The 18,301-nt window shown below is 42.3% G+C and overlaps 1 protein-coding gene across 1 annotated transcript in view; it reads left to right on the top strand.

The window, feature by feature from the left end:
- kcnq3 (potassium voltage-gated channel, KQT-like subfamily, member 3) overlaps window positions 1-18,301 on the top strand; it is a 201,011-nt gene that overhangs the window by 151,861 nt on the left and 30,849 nt on the right. The window contains exons 9-11 of the mRNA XM_085992847.1: window positions 6,803-6,996; window positions 8,768-8,870; window positions 16,505-16,636. Of these exons, the coding sequence (XP_085848973.1) occupies window positions 6,803-6,996; window positions 8,768-8,870; window positions 16,505-16,636 (429 nt within the window). The remainder of the gene's footprint in view (window positions 1-6,802; window positions 6,997-8,767; window positions 8,871-16,504; window positions 16,637-18,301) is intronic.

Raw genomic sequence — 18,301 nt, 5'->3', positions numbered from 1 at the left:
ACCTGCTGATCATGACTTTTTTTTGTGAACACGAACACACAGAGGAAAATATGGCCCGAAGTTTGTGGTATATACTTTAAAAAGAGGAGAGCATGCTTTTTGCATGCTACAAGAGATTTATATGAAGCTTTCAGTAAATCCTCTTTATCAACCTGCATTAATAAAGAATGAGCAGGGAGTCCTCCCTGTCTGGAAATTTGTCAGAATGTACAATTGATGTACTGCTTTGGGATGAGGATATGGTGCCAGGATAAACCCTGATTTTCCCCTTTCCCCTCATCAAATTCAGCTGGTCAAGTTAGATCAGATAGAAGTTGAGGGTTCTTGGGCATGTTTTCATATTGTTATTGAGCTGAAAGCAGGACTAATACTTTCATTGAGTCAGGCTGGGTCTGGTTCAGTCAGCTTGGCTGCATCTGGAGTGACATGAATAGAGACACTTCTTTTCTAGGAAGGATGACATTTTTTAATGTATTTGTTTTTGGAATGTGGGTGTTGTTGACAAGACCAGCATTTATTGCCCATCTCGAGATCCCCTGAGAAGGTGGTGCTGGGCTTTCTCCATGAACCGTTGAGTAGTGGTTTGATAAAACTGAATGACTTGCTAGGTCACTTCAGACAGCAGTTATGAGTCAACCATGTTGGTGTGGAACTGGAGTTACATATAGGCCAGACCAGGTAAAGACAGCAGGTTTCTATCCCTAATGTACTGCTCTTCCCATTTATGCTCACGGGAATAGCCTTAAACCTGGTGACTTGCTCCACTGTAGTGATGCGAGTTTGGGAGATTAAGATGCAGAAAGTATGTGACAAGGGGTGGTTTAAGAAAACAAAGGTGTGGATTTTCATGGTAATCTATTGGCACAAATCTAGAATAGTCATGCGCTTTTCACATACAACCTTTCCATGCTTACATGTTCGCCCCATAACTATTTTAATTAAACAGCTGTCAAAAATATGGGAAATGATGTGTTGCCCAGGTAAAATCACAGGACTTCTAAGACCAGAAAAAACTGGGATGTTGGCATCAAGCACATTCCAAGACCATTGAAGACAGTGGGAGTAACTGGCTGTGTTAACACAAAAAGCTGATAGTGTATTTGGGGTATGTATATGATTGTGCACATGAAAATAAAAGAATTGAATTATATTGGCCCAGATTTTGCGGTGGTAATAACAGTGAACTGTCAGCGTTCGCCGTCATTACCCCTCTGAAACTGACCGTAACTTCAGGATTTAGCACATGAGCAGATAAATGCAGAAATCCTGAAGTTGCAGTCAGTCATTCCCTGCTCCGCCACAGGCTGCGCTGTGGAACTCCCCAGAGCGGGCAATCATTGAAATCAGTTGAACGGACAAAAACTTAAGCTGTTCCACTGTAACATTGCTGTTAAACACCCCATAAAAAGATAAGCCTTGTTGGAATAAGTGTAACTGGGGTTTTAACAGTGTATTGACTGCTGATCAATCATTCTGAAAAACAAATTTTATATTTGTGGAATGTAAAATTTCTCCATTGTGATAGACAATTACTAAATTTTTAAAATAATAAAAATATTTATTTTTAAATTATTCATTAAAGTTTGTTTATGATATTTCAGCTTCTACCTTAACCCCATGTGTATGTCCCAGTCTTTATTTTGCTCTCTGTACAATTTTTTAAAAATGAATAGAACAAGTGCTTTTTATTTCCCGGTTTGTTGTCTGTGTGAATTCTTCAATGTGATTGGCTGCTTAGACAGCTAGATGACATTACTGCTGCTCTGCATTGGGGATAACCTTTTCACAGTGCTACAATCAATTTAGCGTTGAGAAACCTAAGGTTTTCACCACAGAGATCGTGAGATCTTTATGGTCAGTGACGATCGCCATCGCTCCGCCGCTGACCACAAATTCTGGGATATTGTATGTGAAAATGTCCTTCTCCTTCAAAGTTAATTAGCACACAGTGAAACTTAAAATCATTAGCTAAATATTATAGTAAAAATATGGATTACATTTGAAGGTTGTAAAATAAGGCTGTGGTAAAATATTGTATTATGGAACATCCAAAAGGGATCTCAGTGACCCTTACTTTAGCAGCTAGCATTTTTTTTACACATATTCAATGTAAAAATGAGAAAAATAGCTTCTGTGCTCAGTGGTCAAGTGGGAAATAGTTTCTGCTCTATGCCTCAGAGAGAGATCTCAGCCACAGTCTCTGCCTTTTAATATCAGTGACAGTCTTCCCTGTGATATCATCAACAGACTATGCCCTTTGGTCTTAGTAACAATCTTTGTAGTGTTATCTTGACAGGTGATGCTTTTTAATATGTGAATCCAATAAGCCACGGTCTTCATTCTTTGACCTACTAAGAGGGACTGTGCTGTATTGAATATCCTTATAATATACCAGAAAACCAACCTGGACCAGTGACAGTTATATCACAAAGAGAAGTGCAGTGCCTTTCTACAAACCACTATGCCAATTGAATTATGGAGCATTGTCAGTCCTAAATACCTGAGATGAAGCCAATAGCAAAGTTAATGTATTTAGTATTTATCTAATTAAAACAGTAGATACAATAGGGGGAATTTTAATCCCCCATGATGGGTAGGAGCCGGTCAGGGGGTGCTAAAATTTCAGAAATCCGGAACCCAACCCCATCCCACCTCAAACACACCCACTTCCGATTTTAATGAAGGTGGGTTGGGGGGCGGGCATATAACCTGCTCTCAAGAGGGGGGTAGGGGGAGAATCGGTCATTTAAATATGCTAATGAGGCTGCGTTCCTGAAATTTTTACCGACAATCAGATTTAATTGTTGTGGGCTGGGTTTCCCAGGGCTCGGGAAACCCAGCAGCTGAAGGGAGACGAGTATGACCAGATCCAGTGGGTAAGTGCCTTCCCAGCACTGCTTGTGGGCCAGGAGGATCAGAAGTGCACCCCCACGCCACCCACCCCACGGACCCTCAAGCAAAACTGCTTCCCTCCCCGCCGCGATTTGAAGCCCCCCTCCCCCCCCAGCGATCTCCCCCCCGACCTGCACAGTCTCCCCGCCGACTTCCACAGTCTTCTCCACGCTACCTCTCCCGAGCTCCTTTCCGCTCCATGGCTGCAGCCAGCACAGGCCAGCCCACCTGACAACCAGCCAGCCTCTCAATCTGGCTGGCTGCTGGCTGGGAAATGTGGATTATTTTTTTTAATGAGGTCCTGCCTTTAACTGGAGGCGGTGTCAGTGGTGGCAGTACTTAAAACAGCGGGAGACCAGGCAGCGCGGACCTAACTGGAGGCGGTGCCAGCGGTGGCCAAACCTTCGACGATTTCCAAAAAAACAAGGAGTGACATCATAGGACAGCAGGTAGGTGATTGGTTGGTGAGTATTAAGATTTTGTTTTCTCTCTCTAACCTAGGACAGTGGTTTAAACTAGGTGCGGGAAACTAGAAAATACTGTATTAAATTTATAGCTTAACTTGTTACACTAATTAATATAACTATCACAATTTACATTAACGATTTAGACATGGGAATGGAAAACAGAATTTCTAAATTTGCAGATGACATCAAATTGGGGGGGATAGTCAATACTGAGGAGGACTGCAACAAATTATAGGAGGACATTAATAAACTTGCAGAATGGGCATATAATTGACAAATGAAGTTCAACACATAAATGTGAGGTATTACATTTTGGTAGGAAGAATAGGGAGGTCACTTATTACTTGGAGGGTGCAAGTCTAGGTGGGGTAGAGGAACAAAGGGATCTCGGAGTACAAATACACAAATCACTAAAAGTTGCAACACAGGTTAGCAAGGCCATAAAAAAAACAAGCACTAGGTTTTATTTCTAGAGGTATAGAATTGAAAAATAGGGAAGTTATGCTAAACCTGTATCGAACATTGGTTAGACCACACTTAGAGTACTGCATACATTTCTGGTTGCCATATTATAAAAAGGATATAGAGGCACTGGAGAAGGTGCAGAAAAGATTTACAAGGATGATACCAGAAATGCGAGGGTATACATATCAAGAAAGGATGAACAGGCTGGGTCTCTTTCCTCTTGAAAAAAGAAGGCTGAGGGGTGACTTAATAGAGGTCTTTAAAATTATGAAAGGTTTTGATAGAGTGGATACAGAGAGAATGTTTCCACTTGTGGGGAAGAGCATAACTAGAGGCCATCAATATAAGACAGTCACCAAGAAATCCAATAGGGAATTCAGAAGAAACTTATTTACCCAAAGTATGGTGAGAATGTGGAACTTGCTACCACAGGGAGTGGTAAAGCGGTCGAGATGCATTTAAGGGGAGGCTAGACAAGCATATGAGGGAGAAGGGAATAGAGGGTTATGCTGATAGATTTAGATGAGGAAAGACGGGAGGAGGCTCGAGTGGAGCATAAACTCCGGCATGGACTGGTTGGGCCGAATGGCCTGTTTCTGTGTTGTATATCCTATGTATGTAATCTTATGTAAATTCAGCAGGACCCTCCGCATTGCCTGTATTTCTGGGTTTCCTGACTGCTACAACCACCGCCCCGACCCCCACCCCCACCATTTCCTTCCCGTCTCCCCATAAATATCGGGGCAGATGTAACAAACTGACAGATAACCAGCAGTGTTAAAGATTGTGTACCCAATTGTGGTATTCCATTGATCTCCTCAGCCCAAGTCCCTGTTACACTCTTTCTCTCTCTCTGATGACTAACTATAATCTCTTGACTGTCTTTTTACAGCTAATGTATAAATAGCAGCTCTGTAACAGTTTTCTTTCACCACCTCTAAGTACTTTGAGAAAACATTCATCATCTCATCTTTATATTTCACCAGCTTCTCATTTTCAACTGTTACATCAGCATTGAGACTGCAAACCTCAGAAAAATAGAGCACAGTTAATTCAAGATAGTCACTAGTTTTTATAACCGTGCGATGCACACAAGCATTCAGTATTTAAAAACACGGATATTTGCAGATTTAGGAGGTTTTTTAAGTCATGAAGGATTAGGCCGCTCGGTGATGGGGCAGTTGTGGTTTTCACAGTAAATAACCCAGATATTGAGAGCCTTCACATTCACTTCAGATCACAGAAATTTTATATATTGGGCCAACATTTGCAATCGGAGGCTTCCTGCGGGTGGACGCCTCCAACCTGCAAAATGTCTATGAATTTACCTGGTGGCCCGGGAAGAATGGCGGCTTGCGATCCTGGGCCTCTCCGGGTCCACGTGGGCAGAGGCCCAGGTATCCCAGGGCGCAAGCGGTTCATAGGCGCTCCTGGGATCACGTGGGCTTTCCCAACCAATGGAAGAAGGGAATCCCCATTCTTCTTTTGACAGTTCTGTATGTACAGAGCTGTCAAAAGTATGAATGGGGATCACCTAAAAAATACACCAACACATTAAATAAAAACATTTTTCAATTACATATTTAAAATTAATTAAAATGTCATTTAATCAAATATTTTAAACAAAAATGTAATTTTTTGGGGAAAAAATGAGCTTTTTTACAGGACTAAAAATAAACTTACCTTTTTGAAGAGTATTTTTAGTTTATAAATGAGTTATCAAATTTCATTTTTCTATTTTTTTAAATTCTGAAGCTGGTAAAAGCAGGCCTTAAGCCTGCTTTTACCAGGCGTAAGAATTTGACAGTCATTCAGTGGGCGGAAGTTGTGCAAAAAACACAACTCTCCACCCGCAGAGGCACTTTTCTTGGGCATGCGGATGATCTGTCAAGAGAATTCTCATGCCTGAAACCGGCACTTGCGCGGCCCCTATGGGCGTGTACGCACCTTGTCCGCACCTGGAGGGGGTCGCAAAATCTGGCCTATTATCAGTGTATCTCTTTATCTTCTTTTATGCTGTTTTTGAATGCTTGATAACACTAAGCCAGTAAACCCACTATTGGAGGTAATTTACTTCAATATTAACACACTCGTTACAGACCCATTCAGAATACTTTTTTGTATTAAGGATCAGGGGAAAGGAATAACAGAAAGAAGGCCACAAATACATATACTGTTTCAAAATGTTCATGCACATGTAGTTTTAATTTTTATCCAGGATACTTTAGCCATATCACTAAACAGTATAATTTCCACTCATGTTGGAGTTTTTTCAGAGTGAGCTGCAATTTGAAATAGGTTTGATTGGACATTAAGTTCTAAGTATTAGGAAAATATAAACATTTTAGGACTGCTCCTCAACTCTCCTGAAAACACTGTCCTTAACTGTTTAAAAAAAATGATAGTATAAAACGCCTTTCACGACCTCAGGACATCCCAAAGCACTTTACAGCCAATGAAGTACTTTTTGATGTGTCATCACTGCTGTAATGTAGGAAATGTGGCAGCCAATTAGTGCAGACCAAGGTCTCACAAACGTAACCGTGATAATGACCAGATAACCTTTTTTTTGTGACTTTGTTTGAGGGATAAATATTGGCCAGGACACTGGGGAGAACTCCCCTGGTCATCTTCGAAATAGTGCCATGGTATCTTTTACATCTACCTGAGAGGGTAGACAGGGTCTCGGTTTCTCGTCTCATCCAAAAGATGGGACCTCCAACACTGCAGCTCTCCCTCAGTACTGCACTGGCCTGTCAGCCGAGGTATTGTACTCAAGTCTCTGGACTCAGACTTGAACCCACAACCTTCTGACTCAGAGGCTAGAGTGCTACTACTGAACCACAGCTGACGCAGCTAAAGTCTTTGGGATCTTTGATGGGAAGCCTGTATTACTAAATGCTACACTGTTGTCCCTGAGGGAATATGAAATAATAAATACTTTAAAAGCATTCCACTGGACTTGTTTTTCGATACAGCCAGAAGCTGAGCCTCTTGGAACGTGTTCGTATTGCTGGACCAAGGGGAGCCAATGTCAAGAGCAAGCTTTTTACACCTCTAAACACAGATGGAGTAGAGGATAGTCCTTCAAAGGACCAGAAGAGTTTGGGTTTCAGTGACCTTCGAGCTGCAGTTCGCATTAAAGCCTTTGGCTTCAGACAGAGCTCAGAAGGTACTACAAAAATATTTTCTTTGTTTTCCACAAATTCCCAGAAATCATCTGCATAGTTTTTTTGGATAGCAGAAGAAAGGTTTGAACTTATATTTATAAAATTCCTTATCATATCTCATAAATGTTTCAAAGTGCTTCACAGACAAGGAGCACAGTGAGTATTGTTATATAGGCAAGCATAGCAGTTATTTTGCATGCAGTAGAATACCACAAACAGCAATAAGGCGAATGACCAATAAATTTGTTTTGGTGGTTATTGATTGAGGGAAGGAATGTTAATCAGGACATCAGGAGAACTTCCTTCATCTGCCAAGTGCAATGGGACTAATATTGACCAAAACAGATAGATTAGTTTACCATCTGATTTGAAGGATGGGACCTCTGAAAATACAGCACTCCCTCAGTAGTGCAGTAGAGTGTCAGCCTACATTATGGGCCAGATTTTCATTGGGCTGTGAGGTGGGCTTTTAGGCATGCGGGGGGCAAAAATCCCGAATTCGGGGGTCCCGACACCATCCCGCCCAAAACCCGCCTCCACGTAAGTTTCAAGGGAGGCGGGTACCCGCCCCGCAGTGGGACCTGCCGACCCGAGGCGGGAAGGGATTAGTGCCAATTAACTGCCTGTTAACAGGCAGTTTTTAGCCTAATCCCTATTTTGAGGGATGCCGTATGGGATTCCCGACGGCTCCAAACCACGCCAGGTTAGAGCAGGCAGGCCGTCGGGTTGAAGGACTTGGAGGGGTCGCGATGTCAGTGTTCAGGTGAGTGATGGGTGCATGAGTGCAAAGGTAAGTGTGTTTGGTGTGTCTAAAGTGTGTAAAGAAGTTTAAATTACCTGTACTTACCTTAACAGCCTTTCTTCCTCTAGGCTTCGGGAGTCCATCACTCAGCCGGAACTGAAAGCTGAACGGCTGCGATCTGTCAAAAGTGACAGCCTTCAGCTTTGAGTGCCAGTGTGAGTTCTAACTGAGTCTGCGTAGAAGGACTCAGGTTAGAAGTCAGGCTGTCAGTGTTTGACAGCTTCAAACAGCTGTGAAACACTGATATTTCATCTGTCAAAAACTCTTGACAGATGAAATTTCAGTCTGTGACATCACCTGTTGCCGGGTGGCCCTTAATTGGCCTGCTGAGCCCGCTGGGCGGGCTCAACAAGGTCAATCAAGGGAAAATCGCGTTGATTGGCCAGACGTCGATGGAGGCGGGACTAAACCCCGAAAGTTGAAGTCCCGCCTCCTTCCCGACAGCTTAATGAAAATCCAGCCCCATGCGTTCAAACTCTTTGTATGGTGCTCAAATCCACACTCTTCTGAGCTAGAGATATGAGCACTACCAATTGAGCCAAGCTAGTTAACGTGAATGGGGACCCTGGCTATACTTTCCCCTCCCTAGCTTGAGGCTAATTATAGTGTCCTGGGTGGGATCAGCTAATTCAGTACAGATGAGGGATTTAATCTGCGATCATCCTGGTCTATAAGGGTCAACACCATGATTATGTATATCAGAAGAACTTCATTCCAGTGAATTGCCCATATTCTTAAATGTAATAAGAGATGATACTTAATACACTTTTTGCCATCTCTGTTGCTTCTGTTTCCTGTTTATGCTTTTGAACTGCTGAGTAGAGGGAGCCTGGCAGCAGATACCTTGTGTGGAATGTTTTTTTCTGTAATACGATATAGTTTCAGTCATGAAAGGAGACAGTAGATTGTAGTAGATTTTGTTCACAAATTAAACTCTCGTATATAACGAGGCCATTTTCATTGTTATGCAGATGCTACTGCTGAGGTGGACCAAGAGCCTGAGGACAAGGCTTACCAAGCTGATCTCATGGAAGACTTGATCCCTACATTGAAAACAGTCATCAGGGCTACAAGGTAGGCCTTGCCACAGTAATGGAATAAAGTGGATTTTTATAGTGCCTTCTCCTTTAAATACCACATAAGGACAGCATCCTTTTGGTTAGACTTTTAAGAATTATTAGTCAAAAATGAACAAAGCATGTTTTTAGAGAATGTTGGCTCTAAACTCAACTTTATATTGCCCAGCATTCAAAATGCAGAGGAAATCTTCTTGTGGATAGTAATGATGTGTGTTTGATAAAAGCTGTAAAACTGAATGTTGTTGCTGGCACCTTCTCCTCCTTTAAGCACACCTTGTTCTATCCCTCATCTCTCCATTAAAATCCTTGGGAGTTAAATTTGGCAAAAGCGTAAAATGTGCAATAGCGAATCGACAGGCACGGCATCATCTGAAGACATGCGTCAGGTTCCACATTTACGTTGACTGCACCAGGCTCTACCTCTCCACCAGTTCTCTCAACTGCTCTGTTGTCTCTATATTCTCAGTTTTCTTGTTAGACATCCAGCCCTGGATGGGCGGCAATTTCCTTGAGTTAAATATTGGGAAGACTGAAGCCGTCATCTTCGGCGCTCGCCACAAACTCTGTACTCTCACCATCGATTCCATCTCCCTCCTGAGCCACTATCTCAGGTTGAAGCCAAGTGTTCACAACCTCAGCGTCCTATTTGACCCAAAGCTGATTTCTCCAGTTCCATATCGTCTCCATCACTTAGACTGACTACTCCCACCACCGTAACATTGCCCCTCTCCACCCCTGCCTCAGCCCATCTGCTGGTGAAACCCTCTTCCATGCCTCTTTCACCTCCGGATTTAACTATTCCAGGTGGCAGGAAAAGTGGGTTGAGTGAAGAAGGTGCTTGAGTGTTTGGAGAGTTTGCCCTTTGCAGAAGTACTTCCTGACATACATTGGCTCCCAGCCCCTTAACTCCTCCAATTTAAAATGTAATCTCGTCCAGCACCACAACCCTCCGAAATCTCTGCACTCCTCTAATTCTGGCTTCTTGAGCATCCCTTATTTTAATCGCTCCACCTTTGGTGGCCGTGCCTTCAGCTGCCTGGGCCCTAAGCTCTGGAAGTCCCTCCCTAAACCTCTCCTCTTCGCTACCTCTCTTTGCTCCTTTAAGACACTCCATAAAACCTACCATCTTTACCAAGCTTTTGGTCTTCTGCCCTGATAGCTCCTTATGTGGCTCAGTGTTAAATTTTGTTTTATGACACTCCCGTGAAGCGCCTTGGAACGTTTTACTACATTAAAGGCGCTATGTAAATACAAGTTGTTGTTATTGTAGTGCTTGTGCAGGCAGTTACTGGAGTGACTGGCCTCTTCCTCCAAGGCACCCCCTATGGTGAGAAAAACAGAAGAGCATGTTTAGATTTTCACACAGTCACATTTGCCCTTGAAGAAATAGTGGGCATTGTAATACTTTATGAAACTACACAAAGTGACACTATCTATGCTGAGCCTTGTCTAGCCTTTATCAGCCTTCACTTGCCAGCACTCTTACAGGCTCTCCTGTACACCTGCCTATTAAGTTGAATACTTCCTCTTCCATCAGACTCAGGTTTGCAGCGATGGTGCTTTTCCCCCAGTTGTCTGTCTGTGGTGCTGGTTGTACACCAATTTTTCCTTCAGAGGGAGAGAATACAATATTGCAGGCCTGTGAGTGTCATGAAGACTTGCCCCATATGTGGGCATACATCACACAAGAATGAGAGGTGATGATGCCTTGTCCCTTTAAAAGAAGTGTCCTTGTGCACTAGCAGAAGCCCATGTGGCAGGAAAAGTGGATTGAGTGAAGAAGCTGTTTGAGTGGCTGGAGAGTTTGCCCTTTGCAGAAGTGAGTTTCCTGAACACCCAGGTGCTGAGAGAGATAAAGTATGATAGGTAAGGAAGTGCGTGAAGCTGTATGAGTGGTAGAGGATGTGTCTTGGCATGAGGACTTACCCTGGCCACCCTTGTGAGGTCATTGAACCTCCTCCTTCATTGTATGTCAGTTCTTGTGGTGCTGGGAATTGCATTGATTGTTTCTGCCACCTCCCTCAAGCACCACTTGCACCACTCTCATAATGGGGCCTTCTGGGGCTTCTGTCCTCAGTGCCCATCACATGGCCCATCCTAGCTTCCACTTCTTCCAGTAGTGGCTCCAAGGATGAATCGGAAAATCTGGGGACCTTTCCCGCTGCTGACGCCCCATGGGAACTGTACTTCCCTCTATCCCAGCTGTGATATGCCAAAGAAGGTGGTTTCCTTGCTTCCAAACTGCCCTGCATGGCTAAGAAAGTCCAAGGTTGAAGTTGTGGTAGTCGAGCAGCTGCTCCACATTGGCAGGTAACAGGACAAAGCCACCACAAGCCTGGGAGGAAAATCCAGGTCATGATTTTCTTCCTTTCCTCTTAAGTATCTTCTCACATCAGGTCTGGTAAAAACTGTGTTGCTATGCTAGTCTACAAATGCAGACTTACACTTATTTTGCAACTCTCCAAGGCTTCTTTGACAGCACCTCCCAAACCCACGACCTCTACCACCTAACAGGACAAGGGCAGCATGTGCATGGGAACACCACCACCTCCAGGTTCCCCTCCAAGTCACACACCATCCTAACTTGGAAATATATCACTGTTTCTTCATCATCGCTGGGTCAAAATCCTGCAATTCTCTACCTAACAGCACTGTGGGAGTACCTTCACCACACAGACTGCAGCAGTTCAAGAAAGCAGCTCAGCACCACCTTCTCAAGGGCAATTAGGGATTGGCAATAAATGTTGGCCTTGCCTGCAACACTCACATCCCGTGAATGAATTTTTAAAAAAGCACTTTTTTTCCCATCACTTTTCACAAATTAAGCTGGAAGAAGGCCTTAGAATAATCCTTTAACAATCTAGATCCCATACTCTGATGTTGGGGAAAGAAGGTGGCTTCTATCCAGTAGGTATAGTTCTTCCTTTCTATAAAATTATATCATGAATAATAATTGCAGTCACGTTATTCACAGTCAATGAAAGTTGTACCTTGTCTGTCAAAACATAGCATTTCATTTATACTGTAACTAGCTGGGGGAGCCCGGCTTTGCCAGGGCTGTTTTGGGCCGGGCGGTTTAAATCGAGTCCCAGGCTTTGGGGCCTCTCTGTGTCCCTCTGTGAATCTGGTGCCGGGCAACATTTTAAATCGAGTCCCAGGCTTTTGGGCCCTGTCTCTCTGTCCCTTTGTGAATCTGCTGCCGGACAACATTTCTACCTTTTAATACCTTGAAAGATGAAAGTGAAAGTACTTATAAAACGTTTTTGGTAAATCTTATGTTATTTTTAAAAGAGATACTAACTTTTTCAAAGCTGGATGATCAAAGTAGTTTGAGCTGGAAGCAGTGAAACAATGGCTGCCACATCCCTGAGATGAAAACGATTAGTCCCGCCCACACACGCCCTGATTGGCCAACCATCAGGGGACCGTACTGTAGGATTGGTCAATCGTGACGGCACAGGATTGGTCGAACCTTGACGTCAGCCAATCAATGCTAAGTAGCAGATAATGAGTTTAATTTTGAAGGTTTTTTGCATAAGGCGCGAACAATTTTCATCCGACTGAAAAGTAAATACGCTTACGACCGTCCCGGAACCGTAAGCTTTCTTTGGAGGTAACGCGCGCGTAGGTAGGCTCTATAACTTTCGAGCGCATAGCCAGACAGACGCACACCCGAGGACAGACAGACAGATAGACAGACAGAAAGACAGACAGACAGAATGACTCGTTTATTTATATATATAGATAAGGCCCCAGTGCTACCCACCTGGTCTCTAATTCAAGACAGACTTTGGTAGTACGCTCTCCCTTTTTGAGTGCTACAGTCCCTTTTCTCCAGGACTGCCAAGTTCAGATGTAAGTGTAGAAATTGGGCCAGAAATTCGGGTCCCCACGGGTGAGTACGCGCTGTGTACTCACGCATAGGGCCAACGAAAGTGCCGGTTTCGTGCATGTACTGCGCATGCGCTGGAAACCGGAACTTCCATTCCCTTGAAGGAAGGGGTTCACAGGTCAAACGCGTGCGCCAGAGAGGCAGCGCATACGCCTGGAACTTCCGATTTTTTTGCAGGTTTCTCCGGGAGGGTAAGTCTCTAGCAGCTGCGCGTTTAAAAAGCAGTCGCAAGGCCTGCTTTTAACAAGGTAAGTGGTGAATTAAGTCAAATTAAAACATTTTTTCCACAGATTTATTATTTTTAAATTCTTTAAAGAAAGGTAAGTTTATTTTTAGCCCTATTAAAAACTGTAATTAATTTTTTCAAAATAGTTATTTTATGTAATTTATAGTTATTTTAAAAATGTGATTTAAAAAAAAATTTATTTGAAGTTTTAGTTAGGTTTTGGGGCCGATCTCTATTCATAGATTTGACAAGTCTTCCTGTCAAATTTATGAATGGAGATTCCCTGCCACGATTGGCTCTCCATGGCCCACGTGATCACAGGGGACGCTTCAAACTAACTGCGCCCCTGGGATACGCAAGCACTGCGCACCGGCAGCTGGAGGAGGCCCAGGATCGGAATCCCACGCGGGCCCACAACACAACGGCAGGCGCGCCAGGTAAGTGCAGCTCGGGGGCTTGCACCCGCGGGAAGCCTCCGACCCGAATTTCTGGTAAAATACCAGAGTTAGTCACTGTACGCCAGATGAAAAATTTCCACTTTTTATTCCTGATTTGTTATATTTATTTTTTGTATTATTTTTCTTTTTTATTAAAGTTTTTGTCATTACAAAGAGAATTATTTTATGCAATGAGTAATGAGAAGTGCAAAAAATGGGAGTCTTCACACAATCATACAGCGTGTCTGTGTACAGAATCATTCAGTTCTACAGTTTACTGCTACCCTAGAGATGCAGTAGAGTCTGTCAGGATTCATGTTTGTCCTTCTTCTGAGATACCCTATTGTCATCGGGAGTTTCTTTGAATTTAAGATTTGCTCTTTGAGGGGATTTGCATCAAAATTTCACAATCTTTACCATACATTACTATTTTGGCTTGTTTTTATTATAATTGAAGCACCAGTGGCTTCTGTCACGCACTAACACGCATCGATGCACTAAAAAGCATTAATCTCTTAAACCTTTTAACCTATGACTCATACCTGTGTGGGTTGACAATTGTGTGCAATTCCCAGAGGTTTAAACTGCAATTGATTTTATCAGGTAACATCAGTCCTTCTCCTCTCTCCTTCCCTTGTCCAGACAACCCAGAGATGAGCTGAGCTGGAAAACAGGGGACAAAGATTTAGCATTCCCTGTTACTCCCGTCAGCTGATCTCTCACTCTGGTCATTTGACCACCTATGGCAGGAATATTCCTTTTCAATATATGGATTGTGTCAGCATTAGTGTAATGCTTAGTATGAATTTTCTGTGCTAAGGGAAACCACAGTGCCTACATCAAGGTCAGTAGCCTAGTCGTTATGGCACTGGAGGACTTCTAATCCCATCTACGTAAATAGTAAAATTGAATTCAATAAAGCACCAGATAAAACAAGAATGAAAGCTGTCATAAAAACCCAATTACCTCACTAATGTCCTTTAGGGAAAGAACCAGTCAACCCTATCTAGTCTGGCTTGCATGTGATTCCAGTCCCAAGCTATGTGATTGACTCTTAATGCCCTTGGGGCAACTAGGAATGGGCAGTAAGTACTGGGTTGCCCACATCCCAAGAGCAAACAATAAAAAGCCTGGTAATTATCAGTAATACCATCCCAACACAGTAACAGACTCCAGGTAGCATTAAGTGCAACACTGAGTGACTAGATTCAGTTTCTATTATCTCGAACCAGAATGAATAGCTTTCTGATAAGTGTGGTTTAGAACTATGTCAATAGGGTAAATTCAGAGTTCCCACAATTCCAGCATTGAGCTGTGCTTGAAGGGATCACAGTATAGATAACTAAAGGTATGTTGTTGTGCCTGTGCTTTAAGCATGGATCAACACTGGGAGTATAGGATCACTGAAGTTACCTGGTTATATGCTTTTTAAAAAAAAGAGAAACCTAGGTAAAGCACCAAGACCCATGGTGCAAGATGCCAACATGATTCAAAAAAGTAGGAGAGAAGTTATGATAAATGAAGTAGCAGGAGTTAGGTTGGGTTTTAAAAGATTGCAGATTGTGGGAGAAACTGAGAAGGGTGAGGAGCTTTATAGTTTTGAGGTCCTAGCAGAGAATAAGATATGGTATAGGATGATGTTGTCACTCAGATTTGCCCAATCTTTGTAGTGCAGCTGGCACTCTCAAAGCTAGTCTTGCCAATCTGAAAGAATGATACCACTGTGGATTCTTGTTCATGAAGGATTAAAGTGTGTGATCTGTTTACTTGTGACCTTCATCTGGATGCACTTAGTGTGCAACACCACCTGGATTTCACATTATATTACTGACAAAATGAAGGGAAAGCAAGGTATACAGCCACATCTGAACATGCTAAAAGTCAAATGCTCAAAAATGGATGTTATCTTTACTTTCAAAGGTAAGAAATGAAAGACAAGACATTACCATTTTACAGGGAGCAACTTTTATTTAGGAAAAAAAATCACATTGCTTTTTGCTCAATTACTTCTTGAATTACATGGTGCAGTTCATCCAAACAATGGTATAACTGTGTTGCATCATTCCGTGGATAAAATCTGACTCCAGGAGCTTTCCTTTTTTGGCATGTGTATGAGAACAGAAGTACGCTTTCTGCAGTTTAGAAAGAGCTTTCTTTATCCTGCAAGAGTAAGAGCAGCTGGATTCATTGTACTTTATATTAACTTTAGAGTAAAGCCCAAACATTCCTACAATTCAGGTGAAATCCATACAGTAATTACAGGAAAAATGATGCTTGGAACTTTTTATTGAGAGGGCTAGGTAAAGGGCCAAAGGCTAAAATATAAGACACCACCAATTTTGAAAAGAATAGAAGAAAAGTTCAGACAAATCAAAAATGAGTAATTAGGGGACACCAAGCCTGGGTTTAGGAGCTTTGATTTTCGGAGGAATCGAGGCGAGGAGTTCCACTGTTCTAAGGTACTGAGAAAGAATGGGTTAGAGCAGACGATGGGTGAGGAGTCTTGATTTGAACACAGTGAGGATGCAGAGAGAAGGAGAGAATGTAGGATGGTGAACATAGAGTTTAGGAGAAGTAAGAGAGGAGAATTAAGAAAGAACACGAACAATAGGAGTATATTGCTAAAATAAAGACAGGCAAGGTTGCACTGGAGAGCAAGGTTAGAGTTTAGCCCTGTCAGATTTAGTAAAATAATTAATTATCAGCTGATATTTTCCGATGCAGCCCTTTACTATCTCCGTACTATTAGAGTTGAAAAGGCAAATGCATATTCAGCTTAAGTTCTGGGCCATGAAACTCTACCAAATGACAATAAACCTGCTGGATAAGATTGATGCTGTTTCGGTCACAACACTGGGGAATTGTACATTTTAACTCTCAAAAATGAATATTATAAAATGGTTGAAAGTTTGTTAGAGAACATGCACAAAATATATATATTCTCTTCCTGTAGCACCCTATGAAGAGTAAACACTTCTCTAATATAAGTGACTGGTGGATGCCTCTGATTGTTTATACAGTTGGTACTTGAATCAGTGGAAGAGAAATAAAAACCATCTCCTTTATCCCTTCAGTATCATGAAATTTTTCCTCAACAAGAAAAAGTTCAAGGAGACTTTACGACCTTATGATGTGAAGGATGTTATTGAACAGTACTCAGCAGGACATTTGGATATGCTTTCAAGAATAAAATATCTCCAGTCAAGGTAAATGGTGAAAAACAAACATATAAAAGTGAGAATGCGCACATCTTTAAATGTCTGAATTTAATAATTTGTATTAAAAAAATTCACGGAATGTGGGTAATGCTGGAGAGGCCACATTTATTGCCCATCCTTAGTAGACCTGAAAAGGAGGTGTCTCTAAATTGCTGCAGTCTTTGTGCTGATGGTGTTCCCATAATGGTCTTATGTGGAGAATTTTAAGATTTTGACCCAAAATGTGAAGGAACAGCGATATATGTCCTAGTCAAGATGGTGTGTGACTTGAAGAGGAACTTATAGATGATAGTGTTCCCCTGATATTACTTCTCTTGTCCTTCCCAGTGGTAGAAGTCACAGGGCTGGGAGCTGCTGTCAGAGTGGCCTTGGTAATTTGGCCTAGTGCATCCTGTAGATTGTAAATACTGCAGCCACAGAGACAAATAGGGTGGATCTGGAGTCTGGTGAAGGAGTGCCGACCAAGTGACTGCTGTGTTGTGGATGGATCTTTACTAAGGAACCGTCCGGGGTTCTACTTCCCAGCATAGGTCTAGGGATGAATGATGTATCATCTTACACTAACCATTTTGGATCAAAATGAATTAGGTTTACTAACCCTTCATTAAGTTACATTAAAGCTGCTGAGTGAGTGAACTGACTCTTTCTTGTCAAATTAATCAAGGAAGGAGCCAGACCACAAGTCATGTACAAAACACTATTTATTGGTTACAAATCACAACTTAAAAGTTAAAGTTGGGTACATGAAAGCTGAATAGGCATGCATAAATGTAATTAGGGTTATCTAGCAGTTGAGCAACAAATCATAGCAACGGTTACAGTGTAGCACTATAAGTCAGCACTAACAGATGCTGAACACTAACTATAGCAATGACCAGAGTATGAGGTTATAAATTGGTGAGATTACTTTAAGTATAATTCCTAAAATAGCTGACAAGTTAACAGCTTTGAATAGCTAGTTTATCAAATAGCTGAAGCCTATATGTGATTAACGATGTTCAGAGCTTACATGACCTCATCCTCATGAGCAACGTGGTTGAGTCATCTCCTTCCTTCCCTGGGGCACAGGCATTAGCTTCTGGAGTGTTGAGTCGATGAACTCCTTTTCAGCAGCGGGGCTATCCATTTCACTTGAATCTTCGGTTCCGACTGAACCCACCTTAAACACAAGTGATGATACCTGAGCTGGCTTCACTCTCACCTTTGTCTGATCTTGGTCACATATAAAGTTAAGTGATACTTTTCTCTGCCTGCAATTGGCTGCTACAGCCTCACAAGCTAACTCGGTGTTTTACTCCTTGTCCTAATGCACTGTACCTTTGAAGGCAGCTTTCTGTATCTGTTAGGTAAAGGTTGTTAGAGAACAAAGAGAACTGAAGTGAACTAACAGAGAGACATCTATTACCACAAAGACGAAGCGAGAGACAGGTTGCTCGCTTTAGAAAAATATCACTCTTTCCTTCTCCGTCATTCGCTCTGTTTCTTTCTCTATCCTTAAATCTCATTGGTTAAGTAGATAGACTGTTGGTCCCATCATTCACCAAGGTCCCAGATGCCCAGTTGAACTCGCTATGCCATTATCAGCTCGCACTTCCAGCAATTCACACTGCAAAAATTTTTCGAGCTGAAAGGTGAGGAAAAAAATCTAACTAA

Source organism: Somniosus microcephalus, chromosome 7 (assembly GCF_052327205.1).
Source record: "Somniosus microcephalus isolate GS21.2 chromosome 7, FLI_Smic_1.0, whole genome shotgun sequence".
NCBI classification, from domain to species: domain Eukaryota; kingdom Metazoa; phylum Chordata; class Chondrichthyes; order Squaliformes; family Somniosidae; genus Somniosus; species Somniosus microcephalus.
This window is presented reverse-complemented; position numbering and strand designations above follow the sequence as displayed.